Source organism: Podarcis erhardii (assembly GCF_964252035.2).
Source record: "Podarcis erhardii genome assembly, chromosome: 9".
NCBI lineage: Eukaryota > Metazoa > Chordata > Lepidosauria > Squamata > Lacertidae > Podarcis > Podarcis erhardii.
Window position 1 is genome coordinate 66038832 of NC_138512.1, and position 16432 is coordinate 66055263.

The 16432-nt window shown below is 44.0% G+C and overlaps 1 protein-coding gene across 8 annotated transcripts in view; it reads right to left on the minus strand.

The window, feature by feature from the left end:
- The window catches only part of ARHGAP24 (Rho GTPase activating protein 24), a 430705-nt gene that overhangs the window by 21733 nt on the left and 392540 nt on the right, over positions 1-16432 (minus strand). For all 8 annotated transcript variants that reach the window (XM_081876822.1, XM_081876824.1, XM_081876821.1 and 5 more), the window contains one exon: positions 11534-11741. In XM_081876822.1, the coding sequence (XP_081732948.1) occupies positions 11534-11741 (208 nt within the window). The remainder of the gene's footprint in view (positions 1-11533; positions 11742-16432) is intronic.

Genomic DNA, 16432 nt, shown 5'->3' on the forward strand with positions numbered 1-16432 from the left:
GAACTCCTGTATGTGCCAGTAGGGCAAGGGCCTATGTGAGCCAAACAAATCTTCTCTTCAGGGTTGAAGAATGGTGCACAAGTATATGAAATGAAATGAAAGCACCTAACCATTTTGTGCCCAACCAACGGGTCGCAAGAGTTCAGCTAGAAATGATGGCTCTGAAATGACTTGTATCTTTGAAGTCCATGTTATCTGTGCAACATCAAAGGGTTTGGAATCTACCCCTTGAACAGTATTGATGAGCATAATATGGCTTGCTGTTTTCCACAAAGGGAAATGATCTTTTTGCTGTTGAAGGAGCAACTTCCCCACTGACCTGTGTGCACGACTCGGAGCGCGGCGCTCAGCGAGGAACAGTGACAAATGAATACCTCCAGCTGAGGGCTATATAAAACCATTGCATTTCAATGTGATGGAAGCGAGATTCTGCCCCAGCCCTCTGGTGACCACGTGTTCGGCTTGTCTTGTGTTTTATTAATCTCTCTGCCAAAATTACAGTCTCCCCAGTTCCCAGGTGTGCTTGATATGCATTCCCTATATCTGTCATCATCACCCATTGGTCTCCGAGGATATTTCCAGACAACCAGGAGGGGAAAAGTTTTTCTAAATAAAAAATTGTTTTTTTCTAAGAAATAGCAGTATGCTTGAACTAGCCCAGATCTGGTGCTAGGAGCACAATATATCCTTATTTAAGTCCTGGGCCAGTCACCAACTCTCAGCTCAATCAAAAGACCTGTCATATACCCCAGCCTGAGAAATGCTGTGGAAGCCTGGGATATAATGTGCTGAATAAATTGTGGATGGTGTTTTTGTGCTTTGTTTTTAAAGCACAGCATATGGCTGGCATGCCACTCCTCTTCTGACTTGCAGTCTTCCTGCCTGTTTACCCCTTTCCTTGCCCTGCTTCTACTAATACAGCTGCCAGATCTACTCTGACATCGCAGTGAGACTTTCCAGACAGCGATGTCACACTGCTGCCCCCAGCTCCCATTGGTGTAGTTGCTCTGATGTCATAGGGGGCCAGTGCCAGATTTACATATAAGCTAAACAAGCTATAGCTTAGGGCCCCACTCTCTTGGAGGCCCCCCAAAAAATTGAGGGGGGGAAACCCTGGATGTACATTTCCAAAATATAAGATAAAAAAACAAATAAAATAAAACCTACATACAGCAACAGTGTTTTGTGTTGTGTAGGCTCCTATGATGTAAGTAATGGGCCCCGCCTGCTAGTCTCCTCCATAAAATACAGTGGTACCTCGGGTTACATACGCTTCAGGTTACATACGCTTCAGGTTACACACTCCACTAAGCCAGAAATAGTGCTTCACGTTAAGAACTTTGCTTCAGGATAAGAACAGAAATCATGCTCCAGCGGCGCGGCAGCAGCGGGAGGCCCCATTAGCTAAAGTGGTGCTTCAGGTTAAGAACAGTTTCAGATTAAGAACAGACTTCCGGAACGAATTAAGTATTTAACCCGAGGTACCACTGTATCACTGGTTTGCTCATTTCTATATATATAGGGTGCCTACATTCTGCATGGACTGGTTGCATGGCAACATGTGCAAATGGCTTTAGATACCTATTAGGTCCATAAATTACCATATAGCATATATTCAACACAAAAAACAGTGACAATTTGTTGACAAAAGACAGCTGGACATATAAAGGGCTCCATTACCTCCAGTAGCTGAGGGCCTCATCAAACTTAAATCCAGCCCTGTAGGGAGCCTAAGCTTATGCAACTGTGTGATAAATGGGGTTTTAACAAATGAATTCCAAAGTCCATGGCCAACTGTTAAAAATCTAAATCGCATAACTATTTCCCAGACAGCATGAATAACATTAACAGCAGTTAGTTCCCTTTAGACAACAATACGTAAGATCACACTTGATGCTGTTTATGTGATACACAATATCATTATACCATCTCAGTTATGTATATACTACCTCAGCAGACCCACTTTTAAATTCCTCTGATACCTAGACTTTGTTTACCTATGGAAATTGCCCAGGAAAATGTTCCCACATAAATATTAATACCCATCTCTGTGACATTTCAAATATTTTCCTCCTCTAACAGATCTTCGTAATCGTACAACAATGGCAACGCGAACAAATGATGAGAAAGATAATTTACTTTTTTAAAAAAGTGTGTGTTGTGGGGGGTGGGGTGGGAAATCCAATTCAATTTCTTTCATTAAAAAATTCCTTTAAAAGATTTCCATTTTCCATTTAATTTCTTGTTTGTCTATATAATTGAAGGCCTGTTTGCATAAGCAGAGGTCAAAAAAGATGGTTCGTTCCTAAAATATAGTCAGAGTCAAATGTATAATTTCAAGTCTGTCCAAACAAAATTGCAATGGAGTTAAATGACTAAAAGCAACGAACTCCTGGCTTTGGAGTATAATGAAATATTGGGGTAATCTGGGCTGAACGGCTGTCAAAAATATGGATGTTATTCATTATGTACTCAAGGGTATGTTCTTGGGGAAATACAATGCGGTATAGTGGTTATAGCATTGCCTTCAACTGGAGAGGCACATGTTCAAATGTATGACCTTGGGCAATTCACTGTTGCCTCTCAGCCTAAACAACCTTACAGGAATGTTGTGAATTTAAAAGGGGAGGGCATGTACACTGCCCTGAGCTCCTTGGAAGAACGCAAAATTAAAAAAAAAAAATCATCTAGAATAAAAGGGATTCAGTCTTTTGTTCTTGGGGTTGTGGGTACAAGTATGTTCCCCCATAGACCTGGCCTGTAAGTAATCATACATTCATTGCACATTGTCATTCCATTGTAACAGACTATCTAGGGTTCAGAAAATACCCAGTTCACACTTTGACAAGTCCACTCAAGGTGGCATAAGTCTATATCATCTGCAAGATGGGGATATAATAATACCAACCTACCTTACAGAGCTGTTTTAAGGAATAATGAGATTGTATACGAAGTGTTCAGAATATCCCCAGAAGCTATGTAAATAATTAAATAGCATTACTATAATTACATCCCAATCAATGGTGATTGTTAGCATCTATCAAGTCAGCTTGGAATAGTCACGTTATAGAACTGTAAAACAGGAAGGGGCCTTGAAGGCCACTAGTACAACCTTTAAGATCTCCATTGAGCAGAGTGTTGGAAGTACAACAACGGGGATTATTTGGTGTGTGACTTAAGGGGTTAATTCTGCTATTGGTCTCAATGACAGGAGACTCTGATGGAGCCTCATCAGTCAGAAGTTAGCTGTCTGTGAAGAAGATGGGTAAGATTTGACCATTGGAGGAGTTGGGAGGAAGAATAGTTCTGAAGGAGTTTCTACCCTGCAGAGGCCTAACTTAAGAAAGAGTTCATTTCCCCCATTTTCTCCATATATCATATGCTGTTTTTCTTCAGTATACCTCAGCAAAATCATTATTTTCTATGTGTTCCCTCACTCCTCTCTAGGATAGACATTCCCAGTTCCTTCTGCCTTTCTTCATAGAACTTGCTTTTCATGCTTCTGGCCATTGTGTTTCTCTGAACTCTTTTCAAAGCTATGCTTCTTAAAGCAAGGCCTTGCATTCTGGACACAACACTCCAAACGAAGCCAGATTAGTACAGAATAAAGTGGAGCGATTACTTCTTGCAACTTGTCATACCACTACTTCCTTATTGATGGCTGGGTGTCCCTTCTGTGAAAAAAAGAGATGATGATACTTCCTCACACAAAAATTGAGCAGCTTTATTTATTAATGCCTGCTCACTGCTTTGAGACTCTGTGATGGATAGCACTGCTAAACAGGTGCCAGCCACTGTGTAATTAACTCTAAGGCGGAAACCATTTACCAAGCTGAGAATGGGAGTATCTTAAGCAGGCAGCTTGCCCTGCATGTCGGCCTTTCTGTGTTGTGCCTGGTTTAGCATGCACAGGGCACAATTCAACCTCCGCAGGAAAGATGCTTGCTAGGAAGAACAATAGAAAGGTGGCTGGGACAGTGCCTTGGACAGCAGGCAGCTATTGTCCAAGGTCCTTTCAATGGTGAGAAGTTAAGGGCTGCTCTGGAAATTCTGGAATTCTCTTTTCTTCTGCGGCTGTTCATTGGGTGATGAAATGAAACCCTCCTGAAATATTGGGGGGGGGGATAAAGAAAGGTCTCTAACATTTTCTGTTGCTTTGTTGTTGTTTAGTCGTTTAGTCATGTCCGACTCTTCGTGACCCCATGGACCAGAGCACGCCAGGCACTCCTGTCTTCCACTGTCTCCCGCAGCTTGGTCAAACTCATGCTGGTAGCTTCGAGAACACTGTCCAACCATCTCGTCCTCTGTCGTCCCCTACTCCTTGTGCCCTCCATCTTTCCCAACATCAGGGTCTTTTCCAGGGAGTCTTCTCTTCTCTTCTCATGAGGTGGCCAAAGTATTGGAGCCTCAGTTTCAGGATCTGTCTTTCAGGGCTGATTTCCTTCAGAATGGATAGGTTTGATCTTCTTGCAGTCCATGGGACTCTCAAGAGTCTCCTCCAGCACCATAATTCAAAAGCATCAATTCTTCGGCGATCAGCCTTCTTGATGGTCCAGCTCTCATTTCCATACATGACTACTGGGAAAACCATAGCTTTGACTATACGGACCTTTGTGATGTCTCTGCTTTTTAAGATGCTGTCTAGGTTTGTCATTGCTTTTCTCCCAAGAAGCATTAAAATTACAAGAAGGTCAATGGTTTTCTCAACTTAAAAAAAAAAAAGACAAGGAAGCAGCCTACATCGCTCAGAGCAGGGCAAGAGACTCTCCTCAGCATCTTGCCAAGCACCTTTCCTAGAATGCCTTAGAAGCAATACTATGTTCTGGCACGTCCCGAAGGTGTTCCAGGAAATGTGGCTTCCAGGAAACAACACAGCACTCCCTCCATAGCTTCCTGCTGGCTGCACTTCCAGGCAGGGCTGGTAAACAACAACAATCTCCCGAAAATTTCTTCCCCCATGAAAACAGCCCACCTACCTAGACAGCGTCTTAAAAAGCAGAGACATCACCTTGCCAACAAAGGTCCGTATTGTCAAAGCTCTGGTTTTCCCAGTAGTGATGTATAGAAGTGAGAGCTGGACCATAAGAAGGCTGATCGCTGAATAATTGATGCTTTTGAATTATGGTGCTGGAGGAGACTCTTGAGAGTCCCATGGACTGCAAGAAGATCAAACCTATCCATTCTGAAGGAAATCAGCCCTGAGTGCTCACTGGAAGGACAGATCGTGAAGCTGAGGCTCCAATACTTTGGCCACCTCATAAGAAGAGAAGACTCCCCCGGAAAAGACCCTGATCATAGAATCATAGAATCAAAGAGTTGGAAGAGACCACAAGGGCCATCGAGTCCAACCCCCTGCCAAGCAGGAAACACCATCAGAGCACTCCTGACATATGGTTGTCAAGCCTCTGCTTAAAGACCTCCAAAGAAGGAGACTCCACCACACTCCTTGGCAGCAAATTCCACTGTCGAACAGCTCTTACTGTCAGGAAGTTCTTCCTAATGTTTAGGTGGAATATTTTTTCTTGTAGTTTGGAACCATTGCTCCATGTCCGCTTCTCTGGAGCAGCAGAAAACAACCTTTCTCCCTCCTCTATGTGACATCCTTTTATATATTTGAACATGGCTATCATATCACCCCTTAACCTCCTCTTCTCCAGGCTAAACATGCCCAGCTCCCTTAGCCGTTCCTCATAAGGCATCATTTCCAGGCCTTTGACCATTTTGATTGCCCTCCTCTGGACACTAAACAACAACAAGCCACCCAATTTCTCACAGGGTTTTGCACGTTCTAAGGAAAAACGTCTCCTCTGGGTTTTACCGTACAGTGGTACCTCGGGTTAAGTACTTAATTCGTTCCAGAGGTCCGTACTTAACCTGAAACTGTTCTTAACCCGAAGCACCACTTTAGCTAATGGGGCCCCCTGCTGCTGCCGCACCGCCGGAGCCCGATTTCTGTTCTCATCCTGAAGCAAAGTTCTTAACATGAAGCCCTATTTTTGGGTTAACGGAGTGTGTAACCTGAAGCGTATGTAACCTGAAGCGTATGTAACCTGAGGTACCACTGTATTGTTATTGGTGTTTTCATCAGACTTATAGGAACAATGTTTCCTCTCTACCATTACAGAAGTTGCTGAGGAGAACATACTCTATGGCACCCTAGTCTTTGTGCATGGCCATAGAGCCCAGAACTCACTCCCCTTACAACTTGTAGTGTTACACTCTCAAAGCATCATTGGAAAAAGCTTATTTTTTATCCAAGTGTTTCCTGAGCTTCTCCCCCCCCCCAAAAAAAAATTTCCAGATATGGAGAGAAAATTGCCCCTACCTTCTCATCAACTCCTCCTTCTTTCCTACTCACCCAATGCCGATTTGAGGTGAGAATTACAAGCTCCAAACTCTAATATTTGGAGCCAGGAAATATGGGCTTTGGTGGCATGTCTAGTTGTCTGACTTGCCATTTTTGAAACTAGGGGGCTGTGCCTAAGTAACAGAAAATGCAAAAGAAATATATATCATTGTGCATGCACATCCAAAGATGGTCTTGAGATCACACCCAAAGGACTGAACTGACTTTCCAATGTAATTTCATTATTGTCAATCGGATAAATGCTCCAGATAAATTGGGTTTGTGGATTAATGCTATCACATCTTCTTGAAGAACCCCTGTTCATATGGTGTACATATATCTTCAGAATATATATCTCCAAGATAACTACTCTCTCTCTCTCATGGCTATTTAGTTCAAGAGTAGAAAATTCCAAAGTGATGAGTGCTTGCTTGAGCATACTCCCATACCGTCTTCAAATTCCAATTAAAAAGCTATAACATTTACTGTGTGTATATATATATATATATATGCCCCCCGTAAAAGCACAATAAATTAACAGATGGCTTTGAATCAATTTTGCAGCAAGCATGTAATGTTGCTCTAAAATTCAACCCCCCTTTTCCTTTTATTGTTCAACTAATGGAACCCAATGTTTTGTTTTCTTCATGTGTATTTGTGGTCAGGGGTGGGGGAATCTGAAGATAAACAAATGTCATCTTCTTCTCAAACAGCTCACTACCATGTATGCAATTTCCCACTGAGCATACAGCAAAACCTAGTTCTGTTAACAATTGTTGCAGTTCAGCCAACCTAATAAAGGAAGCACATCCTGGGACCTCTACCCATTTGATTTCCCAGTGCTCAGTCTTCCTACTTCGGTATTCTGCGTGTTTTTGTGCATGCAAATTGAAGAAGCATTGTTGGCATCTGCTTGCCTTCCCAGAAGTAACATTCATTTTTCCTAAAGTCCCACCAAAAGCCAAGTTGTACCTGGCCTCTTGTACCTTGTATTGAAGTTCTATTATACATGGATTACAAATGCTTTCTCACAGGGGCACTGCAGCATTGCAAGATCATTTCTTTCAGTTCAAATAAGGGTTCAAATCCCTGCTCAGCTATGAAGATGAGCTGAGTGCCCCTGAGTCAGATACCACCTTTTAGCCTAACCTACCTCATGAGGTTGCTGCAAGAATAAAAAGAGGATGGGGGGAAACCCAATACGCCAGCCTGAGGTCCTTTTTGGATGGATGGATGGGTAGATGGGTAGATGATACAGTAGTACCTCGGGTTACAGACGCTTCAGGTTACAGACTCCACTAACCCAGAAACAGTACCTCAGGTTAAGAACTTTGCTTCAGAATGAGAACAGAAATCATGCGGTGGCGGCAGGAGGCCCCATTAGCTACAGTGGTACCTCAGGTTAAGAACAGTTTCAGGTTTAGAATGGACCTCCAGAACAAATTAAGTTCTTAACCCGAGGTACCACTATAGATAGAGAGAGATAGATAGATAGATAGATAGATAGATAGATGATAGATAGATAGATAGATAGATAGATAGATAGATAGATGATAGATAGATAGATAGATAGACAGACAGATAGATTAACATTGTATTTGAGCTGTGTTTGAAGTGGCTGAAATAACCGAACCAAACATTTACTAGTTTCAATTTGTGAGCAGAAATTACAAATTTCAGCAGGAAACACATTTTCATTTCCAAATAGATGCACAAATATCCAGCTTTTCCAGTCCTGGTTATCACTGTTTTCTCTGGCTGTGTTTCTTCCTCCATTCATGAATTACAAAGTGAATGTCTCAACATATGTAGCCAATCAGATTAGGAGATCACTGACGGCAAGTGAAGGCAACTGAGAGTGAGGGCCATGTTTGAATAAGGAAACCTTTTCCACGGAGTACTGAAAAATGACAGAGAAGGCGAAGAGTCTTTTTTGGCACCACTGATAGCTTTCATGAAAGTTGTGACAAGTGTCACTTAGCTCTATTTGTATGCATTTCATCTGCTATCGCTTTCACTGAACCTTTCACGTATTTATGTAACTTGGTGGGGAAAACAGTCTTGGGGAAAATAGAAAGGGAGAGAATGTATATGGGGAGTTAAGTTCCTTCAACAGCAGTGGTGCTGAGTGCTACAAAACAAGGAACAGAATCATTTTTAAAATGTTGTAAGTTTCCAAAAGTCTATAGGGAGGCTCAGCCCATCAGATAAGTAACATGCCATTGCTATTTGCCTGAGAGATGTCCCACTGAGCAAATGCGCAGAAAAACGAATGCACGCCACAGTAAAACACTGCTATCATGGCATGCAGACACAGCCTGAATCTAAATTTTGCACACCATTATGTAGTCAACTCACACTGACTTTCAACTGCAGAAAGCACAGGAAATGGCCTTATTCCCAAACACTGACCCAGTGGCATAGCGTGGGTTGTCAGCACCCGGGGCAAGGCAAGTAATTTGTGCCCCCTAACCCGTGGATTTGTGCCCCCAACCCTGTGGATTTGCGCCCCCTAACCCTAACCCCCAGATGTTGCGCCCGGTGCGGCCAGCCCCCCCTGCACCCCCCACGCTACGCCACTGCATTGACCCATCCAGCGAAATATTATCTATGTCAGGAATGGCGAACCTGCGACTCTTCGAATCTTATTGGATTACAACTCACACCCTGCCTGACATGGCTGGGGCTGAGTGGGGTTCAAAACAAATATCCAGTGGGCGACATGTTCCCCACTTGTGGTCTGTGCTACCTGTTATGTACTGAAGTTCTCGCCCTGTAGATAGTTCAGGTCCACATATGCAAATAAGGGATCGAAAGTGACGTTCAGTGATTGGATAGTTACAGAAAGTTGTTACAGTTACATTGTACTGGAGCTCTATATAAGGAAGCAATGGTTAAACCCTTCAGTTCAGTTCTGTTCTGACCTTTGAATAAACAAGAGCTGTTTGGAGAATCGCTGTGTCGTCTGATATGTTCACCCACAACCTAACACTACCTGGCAGTGGGTCTCCAGGGATCTAGACAGGGGTCTGTTCTAGCCCTCCATGGAGGTGACAAGGATTGAGCCTGTGGACCCCAAAGCCCAAAGCACAGGCTCTGATGCTGAGCTACAGCTTTCCCCCAATGTTTTCTAGGAACTGGAGGGTCGTGAAACCCCATTAGTACTCGCAATGAGCAGCACTGTTTTAATTTTGATCTTCCCATGCTGTGCCTTATTTGGACACTTGGGTTAGCTCCATCCCAATTAAACATGTCGCGCCTTCAAGGCAGCGAGTGAGAAATAGGCTGGAAAGCCAAGTCCCTCCAAGGCCATTTTGCAGGCTACGGCTATTCTGCAGGGGCCCATCTTGCCGAACTGCCTTCACCGAGCGGCAGGAAACGCAGTTGCTGAGGCCAGCAGAAATGCGCTTTAAGCTACACAAACACAGGAGCTCAGTGGCACCATCCCTCACAGCACGGCCGCTCCTCAGTAAATTGCAGAGGCAAAATGTGCTTGCTGGCAAAAAATGGCAGATGAGTTTGAAGGGCAGGGTCTTATATCAACGGACTTCTCTCTCTCTCTCCCTCTCTCTCTCTCTCCCCCCCTCTCTCTCTCTCACACACACACCCTCTCCCTGTGTTAGAACACAAACAAGAATCCCTGAGAAGGTAAGATAGCCAGCAACTGCTTATGCAGTTCTGACATTTGTCAGAAGAAAATAGTTAACACTTGTTTTAAGTTCAGTTGCAAGACCTCCCCACAATGTGTATTAAAAATATTGGCGTTCAGCTGGTGGATTATGACAAGGGTTCGGCAAACCATCAATTCCCATTTCTCATTTTTCTCATGTTAAATTTAGTTCTCCACATTTCCAAATCCATTTGCGATTGCCTTTTTTTTTTTAAAAAAAAAAAAAGATCCTCATGAATATTCATCAACACGTTAGCACAAATTTAGTGTGAGTCTCTTCTAATATGCTCCACAACAGAATCAGTTTTTGCAAGCAATTGCGCTAATATAATGCATTTTTGCATGTTATTTCCACTAAATATATGCAGCAGTATGCATGCTTTGCCCCAATATATGCATTTTCACACACATTACTTGGTCGGAGAATTGAATTGCAAACTTTGGAGATGCGCAAATTCTGAAGGATGACTGCATTTTGGCAATGTTTGGTTTAAATGGGAAGCTTGGGAAGACTTGCAAAGCCACGATAAGAGACCACCTATCAATCATGTGATGTCATATTTGGCCTGCAAGGCCAATCCTCATCTGGCCCCCAGAACCATAAACATTCCCTACCTCTGGCATACTGGTTCAGGAAGCAATGATAATGTGAACCATCCCTAGAGAGAGGTAGAAAAAAATCTGTCTTTCTATTGCCCCAGTAAACCTCCATCATCCACCTGCTTTAGTCAACTTTTTATAGAGTAAAGACCCCAAGATGTATCGGGCTCCAAGGCATGCCATGCTCAGACTGCACTTAAAGGGGGAACCATTGGAGTGGAAATATTGACTGCCACTGAGTTAGTCTACCTAATAAATTATCCTAGGATGAAAATGAAGGTTAGATGAAAGAGCTTCAGATTCTTCATGGGGTGGATCTTTGTACATATAACAGAAGCTCAAAATCATATATTCATGGGAAAGCATTGCTGTGTGTGCCACATGTTGCATCTGAATTATGGAAGATTCATTCATTCATTTTATTTTACTTTATTAAATTTATATCCCATCCTTCCCCTCCCCAAGAAGTCCAGGGCAGAAAACGCTTCAGGTTGAAGGAGGGATTTGAATTCAGAATTTCCCAATCAATCGCTTGACTTACTAAACACTCTTGGCTCTAATCTCAGCAGTCAGCTTTCAACGTGAGAAACTGTCACAGGCAGCACAAAACACCCGGTTCACAAAACAGGCAAAACACTGCCACCACCCGAAAACAAATAATAAAGCAGAAAGCTTAAAAAATATATATTAGAAGGAACAGGGGGCTGTGATTGAAACCCAGGGCATCCCAAAATACTGGAATAGCTCAGCTGATAAAGCATGAGACTCTTAACCTCAGGGTCAGGGGTTTGAACCCCATGCTGGGCAAAATATCCCTGACTTGTAGGACATTGGAACAGATGGCCAAGTCTGCAATCCTATGTTGGGGACCCCAATGTTAACATATTGCCCTGGGAAATGCTTGTTCGCCACCTTACCTGTCAAACAATGGCTTTTCTCCGCAATCGAAAGCATCCTGTAATTCTTTGACGAGGTTAGCCTGGCCAGGCAGTCGGAAAAGCCCCTCCTCCTTCAGCCCCCGCAGCCGGATAAAATCCACACACTGTTCCACCAACATGGGCGCCAGGTGATTTCCATATCTTTTCTCGTAACGGACGGTGTCTTCTAGCTTCTGCCCAAAAATTCCTGTGAACGACAATGATAGGAGCTATAGGGGTGTTCAAGGAAAGAGACCGCCCAGTAAAAACATTCAGACATTTGTGGTGGTTCTTGTAGACTGAGAATGGATTCTTAATCTCTTAATTTTTTTGGCTATGTGGTTGTTTAAGGAACAGGAGAGTGAGCAGCTAACATTTACAGAACCACCTTGGGAATTAAGATCATAAGCACTGAGTCAAAAACCTGATTGAGTATTCAAATCTCCCCCATTTTCTATGGATGAGACCTCTAGACTTGCCTCTTAGCGTTCTATCATAGGATTTCTATGCAGTAGTTTGTCCTCCAAGGAATGGAATTGCATCGTTGGCCATAGTGAATCAGTCAGTATTTCCAGCTCCAATACGGGACACAGGACAGCAACCATTTCTCAGCACCAAAGATGGAATTGCAAGGGCAGAGTTGAATTCTCTTGAGTTTTTATTTCGGCTTTGAGATTTGATTGGAACTTGTTGTTTGTAGGGGGGAGGGGCATATCCCCCTCAAGGGGTTTTCCAAACATTTTAGGGTGCAGCTGCCCCCCCTTCAGAAATTTGCCCTAAAGAATTTTGCTGAAGCAAAATTTTCAAGAGTAGTCCTTGAACAATTAAAACTAAAATGTAAGAGTTTCTCATTCTTGGCAAAAAAGGAAACTGAACATCAGCAGTTTTGTCCCTTTCCTAGAGCATTCCCTAGCAATTTCATCTTTGCAAGTACAGTGGTACCTCGGGTTAAGTACTTAATTCGTTCTGGAGGTCCGTTCTTAACCTGAAACTGTTCTTAAGCTGAAGTACCACTTTAGCTAATGGGGCCTCCTGCTGCCGCCGCGCTGCCGGAACACGATTTCTGTTCACATCCTGAAGCAAAGTTCTTAACCTGAAGCACGATTTCTGGGTTAGCCGAGTCTGTAACCTGGAGCGTATGTAACCTGAGGTACCACTGTACTGAGCTTCTAGGAAGTTTCTTTTTGCCTAGAGGATCCGAAACACGAGAACATGGCATGGACCACAGCCATGGCCTGATCAGCTATCACAAACTCAACTCGCATTCATTTGTGGACTTTGTTTTGCTAATTCCTTAGGGAAGGATGCCTTCCTCTCCCTCCAATGTATTTATATTAGCAACCGATTTTGCATTGCATTGTAGCTGCTTTTTCTTCCTTTTTATCTCTTTGGCAAAGGCTCAAGGACAAATCAGCTCCTGTTTCGAAAGGCACACCTGCTTCATTATTTACCCTCTTTCTTCTAATCTTAGTCGCTATGACAACACAAGTCAAGAGGACCTATTCACACAGAACAACGTTCTGCAGTTAAATGCAGTACTGCATGGTGACCCTCTGCTACGACCACCCCAGGACATCATTCCATCCAGGAACACAAAGAGCGTCGTCATTCGGAACCATTGTTTTCACATATGTTCTGTGAAATATTAAGAGAGCCTAATGGCAAAAGCTGCTAAACATACTGCTTCAAAAGGTGATGGGTTCACCCTTGGCTGGAGATGTTTCTGCAGAGATTTGAGTGGATATATTCTCAGGGGTGATGCAATGGCAAGGTTGCTACATTGACTTGCAAGGTCCCTTCCACTTCTGTGGGTCTATGTAGTGTTCTCCTTGTTGCATTTATGCTGCTTTTGAATTCAAGCAAGCAACGTAAGGGGAAGAACTGCATCTCAGTGGTAGAACAACAACTTTGGATGCAGGAAGTCCCAGGTTCAATCCCTGGCAATCCCAGGTGGGGCTGGAGATGCCCTCTTCCTGAAACTCTGGAGCTAGATGGACCAGTATAAGTCAGCTTCCAATACTCCTGTGCTCCAATTTGTGATGATGATGATGATGATAAAATTTTATTTATACCCCACCTTCCGCAGCCAGAGCCAGGCTCAGGGCAGCTAACACCAGTAAAATTACAATAAAAACATAATGGGGGGGAAAGGGGGGGAAACCAATTTAAAATACGGGTTAAAATACAATTTAAAATGCAGCCTCATTTTAATAGTAGCCCATAGATCAAAACCATAAGGGGAGGGAAGCATAAGGGTCAAACTGAGTCCAAACCAAAGACCAGGCAGAACAGCTCTATCTTGCAGGCCCTGCAGAAAGATGTCAAGTGCCGCAGGGCCCTAGTCTCTTGTGACAGAGCATTCCACCAAGTTGGGGCCAGTACTGAAAAGGCCCTGGCCCTAGTTGAGACCAATCTAATCACCTTGCGACTTGGGACCTCCAAAGTGTTGTCATTTGTGGACCTTAAGGTCCTCCATGGGGCATACCAGGAGAGGCGGTACCAGTGAACAGGGCCGTCTTTAGCATAAGCCCAGTGTTCCCAATGTTATTTTTTCAAGGGGGGCAGGCCAAAGTTGTTGAGCTCTCTCCCATGCCACTGCGGGTGAAGGGAGGAGACCAATCCCCGCAGAGGCTTGGGAGGGAAGCTGCACACTGGGAGGGCCTCTTGATGGCCTGCCAATCCCAGGCATGCAGGAGGGTGGAGCCAGCTGGCTGCCTTAGCACCTGCAGAAAAGCCTACGGCACTCCGACGGGCTCTCCTCCACTTGGCAGTGGCTGTCAGCTGGCCTGGCTCTTCAATCCTCGGACTCCAAATCTCGGCCCTGCACTTTCGGCCTTGTGCCCCTGAGAGCCCGGCGCCCGGGTGCCCCACACCCCTAGTGTCTATGGGTAAGCCAGCCCTAGCAGTGGGGTAGGCCTACTATACACAATTTTCACAACTGCAGCCTTGGGCTTTAAATAAGAGCAGATCACAATCTAACCATTGTGGGTTTCTGGACCATGGACTTTTACATAATTGATTTAGTTTCAGCCTTCCTTTCTGTTGCAAAGGCAACTCCTGATGGAATAGCTCACAAAGAAAACCTTTTGCAATCGGCACAAGACAAGATCCTTGCAAGATTTAGCTGTCTAAAATGAGCCTATGTATGATAAATCCCTTCATGTAACCTAACCTGCCAATGGGGTGGTGGGGGTGGTGTGGTTCCTGAATACGTATTTTGGAATGATCAAAGACAGGTTCCTTCCTGAAATCCAAATGCTTCATAAGACGAGGAGTTTTAAGTTTGCCAATTTTCTGTTTGTGTTTAAGAAATTGCCAGGTGAACGGTGAAATTACCCAGCAGAAATTGAGTACTTTATTTTCTGGCAATTCTATCCCTTTAAATCTATCAACAAGAACTAAGGTCACTTAGAAGATCAAAGTGGTAGAGCCACATGGTTAACAAAGGAAACACTGAACAGTTATTTATTAACTGGATCATTTCCCACCATAGAGGTTATACAAATACATCCAAGGTGGTTTTTTGGGGTTCTTTTTTTGTACATCTGTATTTCTACTGAACTTCAAATCTAATCCTGATTGAGCTATCAGCAAAGCTTATGGGAAATTATATACATTCAACCCTTCTGTCTGGCTAAAGATTTGCACCAGCTGTAATTAAATTTTCATTTGTAATCCACAGGACAAATTGCTAAAGAACTTATTTCATTTGGTAATACCAGCCAATTATTTTAAAAGCTATGGGGTTATAAGGAGGAAAGCAAATCCTACCAGCCAACAATTTCTGTACATTCAAGGCACATGTTCATGATCAAAATGTGGAATCATTATTTCCCTACTTTCAGGGCCAGCCCAAGACATTTTGCAGCCTGAGGCAAAGGACAAGATAATGCCCCATGCTGTTCCACATGCAAAAGCCAGCCAGACTAAAAGCAGCAGGGCAGGCAGGCAGAGTGGCACACAGAGCTCAGTCCTTCAACACCCCACTGCAACTTCCTCCCCTTAACATTAGTTACCTGAGGCAGCCCCCTCACTCAGCTCAACAGTAGGGCCGGCCCAGTTCAGATACCTGGAATCCAAGGGGCTAATAATGTGTAGTAAAATAGTGAATTCTTAAAAAGGTAAAGGACCCCTGACAGTTAAGTCCAGTCGCGAACGACTCTGGGGTTGCGGTGCTCATCTCACTTTACTGGCCGAGGGAGCCGCCGTTTGTCAGCAGACAGTTTTTCTGGGTCATGTGGCCAGCATGACTAAGCCACTTCTGGTGAAACCAGAGCAGCGCACGGAAACGCCGTTTATCTACTTGCACTTTGATGTGCTTTCAAAATGCTAGGTTGGCAAGAGCTGGGACGAGCAACGGGAGCTCACTCTGTCGTGGGGATTCGAACCACAGACCTTCCAATCGGCAAGCCCTTGGCTCAGTGGTTTAGACCACAGCGCCACCCACGCCCCTTTTAGTGAATTCTTACCAATCTTTAAATGTATGCTTACTATGAATAGAGTAATCTATCCCATGCTAGCTGTTATTCCCAAATTATTAACCTAGTACACTTTTTTAAAACTATGCTTTGGGGGACCTCCCCCTCCCCCTTTAATACTCACAACAACCCTGTGAGGTAGGGTAGGCTGAGAGGCAGTGACTCGCACCCAAGGTCAGCTTCATGGCTAAGTCAGATCTGACCCTAATTCTCCCAGATCCAAGTCCAGCACTCCAACCACTTGGAATCCATTCATCCCAAGAGAAGGGAGCCCCAGGACTTGGAAACCATCATGGTTCTGGTAGAGTCCAGTGAACTTTCACTAGCCCTTGAATACCCAGATTCCCTCCCCCCCCCCAAACTGCAGCACATGTGCAGGAACAGTAGCCTTGAACAGTGAGAGTTGGCTCAGTGTGAATGG